Source organism: Mus pahari, chromosome 3 (genome assembly GCF_900095145.1).
Source record: "Mus pahari chromosome 3, PAHARI_EIJ_v1.1, whole genome shotgun sequence".
In the NCBI taxonomy this organism is placed as follows: domain Eukaryota; kingdom Metazoa; phylum Chordata; class Mammalia; order Rodentia; family Muridae; genus Mus; species Mus pahari.
Genome location: NC_034592.1, coordinates 77,207,793 through 77,213,610, shown reverse-complemented (window position 1 = coordinate 77,213,610; position 5,818 = coordinate 77,207,793). Strand labels below are relative to the sequence as shown.

Here is a 5,818-nt window from a genome sequence, read left to right as displayed (position 1 = left end):
GGGGGGGGGGGGGGGGGGAGACGGGAGGGTGATGGGGTGGGAACAGGGAGGGATGTAGCCTGAGTTCCCTGGTCTGTAGGTGTGGTAGGGAACTAGATACATTCTCCTGGGCCTCCAGTTCTGACAAAACAGCACACCTGCGAGCCTGTGGCACAGACAGACTTTACTGTTACTGGGTCAGATGGTACTGCAAGGCCATTTACCTTCGGGAAGCTCTGTTGAAATAAATGCAAACAGCCTTTCCTGGGAGGGATCTCCAGACTTTTCAGGGAATAATTAGCAAATTTCATCCATAAAATCCTTGCTCCGTAAAAAGCAAGGCTTATTGCCTTCATTTTATAAATAGATCAAAGGTCATGCAATCAATGCAGATACGGAAACATGTAAGAATTCTGCTTTTGTCTGGGCTGTAGCTGCCTCAAACTGGCTCTAGCATCACTGACAGACCTCCTTTCTGCTCTCTGACTTCTGGCCAAAGATATAGGACTGGTTTTTATGTCTCCTCTTAAAGGACTGAATTCTATGTACTGTTCTCACACTTTGATATATCTGGAATTTAGAAAAGAAAGGAAAAAGAATGATATTTGATGTTTTTCAGAGTTTGCGTCGGGACCAAGCCTTGCATTGTGGGTCAAATGCCAATAAAAGGAAAGAAAGAAAAAAAGACCTCGGTCACCACATCTTTAGAAGGATCACTTTTATTCTGTATTTGAAAGAACTTTCTGTTAAAATTAATAACAGTATATATATCTTTAGTGACCAAAATGATTGTTGTGGGGCCACGGAAAGTTACCACTTATTGATGGCTGAGTGATGAGTGTTAAGTGAGTGCTGAGTGTTAAGTGTTCCATTTATGCGCAGTTCAGACAATTTTCACAAATGCATGGCAGTAGATTCTTTATTATCTATTCCATTTGCAGAGCTAAATTGGGCTCAGTGATAGAGGGTGACCTGAAAAGAATGAGAGGGGGAATAAAAAAAAAACCCACAAAGGAACTTAACAACCATTTGACACATGCTCTATGATCAAAGCATTGTGGTTCGAGCTGCACTGGAGACACGAAGAAATAAAATACCACCAGATTCCTACTCTCGAGAAGTTAAGAAAAAAAATCTTGAAGGAGAGAAAACTCAATAATTAATAATAATAATGTCAATTATCAATACATTTCAGTCAGAAGTATTTGTTAACTTCCTGGTATGTATTAAATATTGCACTTATTACAAGGGACAGTTGTCTTCTCATGGACTTATTGCTTAAGAGGAAAATCAGACATTCACCAAATAATCGTATCAATTTAGAATTGCAATTGAGTGGAATAAAGACACCAGATGGGCCACAGACTGACAAAGGATTAGTATCCAGAATATATAAAGAACTCCCACACATAGGACACGACCAAAAGATGCACTGTCAAATAAACCAATGGCCAATTTAAAAAGGAGGGGAGGCAAATGGCCAATAAACAAAGAGAGTAAGTATGTTCCTATCTCTCTCACTTGTAAACAGGGAATTGCAAATTAAAACATTGAAATGCCATTTCACACTCATGGGCTTGGCAACAATTTTAAAGTTTGACATTAGCAAGTGTTGAGGATGTAGAACACGGGGAACACTCACATAACGAATGGAACTGTGAATTAGTACAACCACTTAAAAAACCCATTCAGCCATGCCCAACAATGCTGCCAGGTTCTGCGTCCTGAGTCCAGCAATTCTGCACCCAAGTATCTACCCAAAGTCTGCTTTCCTACCCGGGAATGAGATTTTTTTAAAAGCTATTATAGCATTGTTTCTAACGGAAAAATAAAGTGAAAATGAGCTAAATATCTTCTAGAAGAGAGGAAAAATAAAATGTGCTGAATTCATAACGGGTCCCTTGTCCGCACTGAAAAAGTATGATCAAGAAATACGTACATTAATGTGGGTTCATGCTGCCTAGTTGTTTTTTTTTTTAAAGCAAGTTACACGATTATATATTCAGTCTAATAGCGTCTATTCAACGTTTAAAGTAATTTTTGATGATTTTCATTAAGTGCCTATAGGCACCAAGATATGGAGTAAAAACATAAAAAGCATGTGTGGGAATGAAGACGCCCCAACGCGCTTCCCAACGTGATTCCGCTGGGAAGGGACAGAAAATTGGTTCAAAGAATTCCACCCAGATCCAAAAGGATCAGAAAAAAACTCTGGATTGAGTAAGGGAAATGTTAAGTTTTAACAAAGGAAAGAGCACATGTGATACAAACAAGTAGTTTTTGTAAGCGTTTTTTAAATGTAGTTTTTGTAAGCTCCAGATTTCTTAAATTGGCCGTTGACCTTTCAAAGGAATATTTGATTGAGTCGAGGTTGAGTTGGGGTGGGTACATCGGGAAGGCTGGGGGTCCTTAGAGTGGAGGAGGGAACCCAGCTATGGGAAGAAGGGAGCGGAAGGGGGGCGGGGCACAGACCTTTGGCCACCTAGAAAGGTCCTGTAGCCCAGAAACATTTCACACCGCCAGATAGTAGAACGGGGGAGGGGACACCCCTTGAAGAGGAGACTCCGGTCTGGAGTTCAGCAGAATAAGAGAAAGGCAATCGGAGAGGGCGTAAACGCTGAACAACTTAAATAGCGCTACCCAGGCAGGGTCTAAACTGGGATTAGTTTATGAGGTGTTAGAAAATGGCAGACCTGCGTGCTCAGGAAGATGGGGAGACTGGAGAGCCAGGCCTCTCCACAGAAGCTGCGAGGCTTGGGCAACAGGGGTGTACGGAGCTCGCAATACAGGAGGATGTACTCGGGAGACCATGGAGAGGAAGATGTTAATACCCAACGGAGGGTAATTCACAAGGTCACAGAGGGAGTAGCGTAAACTGTAGTAGCCACTGCAGGTAGAAGCATCCAGGACGCATCGCGAGTGATCGGGTGGGTGGTGTCACCTTCACTGCGACGGAGAGTAACGGGGACAAGATGCAGCGAGTTGGAGATGCGTGCGTAGCAAACCAAGTGGACTTGCGGGGCGTGCTCCGGGCGCTGCGGACGAGTGGGAGGCGCCAGAGACCGAGGAGGAGTCTGTCAGAGCCAGCACCAAGGGAGGAGAATCTGAGCTGGGGCCCTGAGGGATGATGAGGAATGGGTTCCGGGAGGATGCAGGGATGGGGAGCATTATGTTGATGCAGAGCAGCCTCCGCGCGGGTAGCCGTGCGCCAGGCTGGGCGGAGCCCGGACACCCGAGCAGGGATTGGCACCTCCGGCCTCCGGGCTAGGCTACGGTCGGAGCCCCGGGTGCACCCCGCAGCGGCAGGAGCAGGGTCTGACCCAGGGAGGCTCTTCCCCTCCGGGCATCCACGCAGCTGGAGTACGGCTCCAGGTACCACCCGGCCATCCCGGGCCACTGCAAGCGCCTGGCGTGCGCAGGCCGCGCCTCCATGGCCTGAGGGCCTAGAGACGTCACCGAGGCTCTGACGCGCGCTAACCCGGCTGCGGGTTTCCTCCCCGCAGGTCCCGGTCCTTGCAGCCCGCCGCCGCATACTTGGCTCTCCTCCCGGGATTCTGGATTTTCTAATTCGGAAAGACCGTTTGTCCTTCAGTTACTGATAAGGACTCGAGTTTGTGAATAATAATAATAATAATAATAATAATAATAATAATAATAATAATAATTTTAACAATTCTGGGAACGAAATAGCCATAGCCGAAAAACATACTAATAACTAGCCCGACAGACCTCTGCTCCTGTGCTCAGTGCTCTTAAGGACAATAATGACTACAACAGCCATAATAGCCACAGTTTATTGAGCGCTTACTCTTCCACCGCAGTGTTAAGCGCTTTGCAGGCAACAACCCTCGGAGGTAAGTGCCGTTATGATCCCTATTTTTCAGGAAACTAGGGCAGAGAGGTTAAGCAACCTGCCCCAGGGCACCCAGCTAGCTGATGGCAATGCCAGAATCCCAACCTAGGCTGCCTGTTCTAGTGTAATCCTCAAGCCAACCCGTTAAGGTCGGGGGCATTCTCTCCATCTTAAAGATGAGGAAAACAAGGCACATGGAAATTTGAGTACCTTGCCCAAGGTCACCTAGCTGGATGAGGCAGAAAGCGAACCCAGGGCTCCTCTCTGTCCGCAGAACCCTCGGTCTTGGCCATAGGCGATGCCATTTCCAAACCACCTCGGATAGCCCCGGCTTCTGTCCCGGCTTCCGGGAGGCAAAAGCAGCCGCTGGTGGATTTGGGTAGATTCCTGCAGCCTCCTCTCAGCTGATGAACCCGGTGTTTTGGAGCAGCGTCCTTGCTCTGCCTTCAAGCGTAGGATGGGGACGCCTCTCCTGGAATCCAGTCCAAGACTAGGCTCCGCGATCCTGAGAAGGGACGGAGCGGGGGCGGAGGCAGCGGGAGGGATCCCGAGTCCCATTTGACCAGCGGCGGGTCCAGGCTCCGGACTTACACCCCGTAGCCAGCAGAGGGCGCTGCCGCTCGCGCATGGAGTTTCCGTCCACTCTGCCTATAGCCGCCTGCAGTCTTTCCTTCTCCAGGTGACTGAGCCCACGCCGCTTTTAGATCTGCTTCTTTAGACCGATTGCCATTTGTTCAAGGCTTCTCAAGTCCCAGCCGCTTCGATCTTGTTCTGTATAAGGGGGCAAGGGCAGAGATTCTATTCGGTTAAAAGTCCTAGGCAAATTCAGCTCGGTCTGGTCTGGTCTTCCCTTCTAGTGAGCCCGAGGGTGATTTAAAATGGAGGTAGACACTCCACTTGAAGTAGATAACAAATATTCTTTCCTTTTCCAAAATGGGAGATGGTGACCTAAAGAGGGAGCCGACAGATGAGAGGGTCTATTTTCATAACAACCGCCGCCTACTGGTCGCACCCGGCCCTTTTTAGACCTTGACTCAGTATGGCCTATATGGTGGGGACCATGATTCCTGTTTGATGTAAAGTCAGAAAACTAGTAAATAATGAGACCTGGATTTGATCTAGGAACTCCCTTAATTAAAAGTCACATTCCCAATACCCAGAATACACAAGTGAACACAACTGATTCTAAGATGTGGGTTATAACCCCAAATCTACCGGTGCTTAGAACCTTACCATGGAATTGGGGGCTTGGCCAGCTTTCTGAGCCCCCACTTGGAACTCAAATCTCTAAAACAGAAAAATAAAATCTGAAGGTGGCCTGAGTAGGCAAGCTGGAGGCTTTTTGCTCAGGCTTGGAAGAACATTCAGTGAGGCTCACTCACTTTCCATGTCTGGGCTCTGAGGACAGAAAGGTGGATCTAGGAAAATCCGGAGGGAAGGAAAACCCTTTCTGTGGCTTTTACTTGAAACTAAGCCTCATTTTGCTATTTGTGCTATATTTTTAAATTAACGTGGCTCTCCCCACCCTTGAAATTGGCACACAAATAGCAAAAACAGAAGGAAGGCCAGCTCGCAGCTTTAAATGTGGTTCTCAAGAAGGAGGGATCGGACTTAAAAAGGAAATGGGAATTAAAATGAGGTGTCTAATTCAGACAGACTTTCCACGAGGAATTTAGATCACGGCTCTTGTAGCAGGAGTGTTGTCTGGGTCTGGGTCTGGGCTGGGTCTTGTGTCTAAATGGGAGTGCCCTAATGAAGAGGTTAAATCTTCCTTTTTGAATATGCCCACATCTCTGACCATCTGGGTGTAAGATTCAGGGGTGGGGGTGGGGCCTGCCCCCTGGATCTGTCCCTCGGACGGGCGGTTACTTTTCCAGAAGTTTGTTTGGAAATTCAATCCAGGTGAGACCGTCAATAATCACATCGTTAGGCGTGGTCAGGTAGAATGACTCCTTGACTATAGCATTACAGCTGATGGCTTTTCCA

The 5,818-nt window shown here is 47.3% G+C and overlaps 1 protein-coding gene across 1 annotated transcript; it reads right to left on the bottom strand.

The window, feature by feature from the left end:
* Window positions 1–700: 700 nt before the first annotated feature.
* Window positions 701–4,474, bottom strand: LOC115063599. Its single transcript, XM_029535812.1, has 2 exons — window positions 4,043–4,474; window positions 701–3,542 (listed from the first exon to the last, which is right to left on the bottom strand). Exon 2 carries the CDS (start codon window positions 3,509–3,511, stop codon window positions 2,834–2,836), a length of 678 nt encoding a protein of 225 aa, XP_029391672.1. The 5' UTR covers window positions 3,512–3,542; window positions 4,043–4,474; the 3' UTR covers window positions 701–2,833.
* Window positions 4,475–5,818: the final 1,344 nt, after the last annotated feature.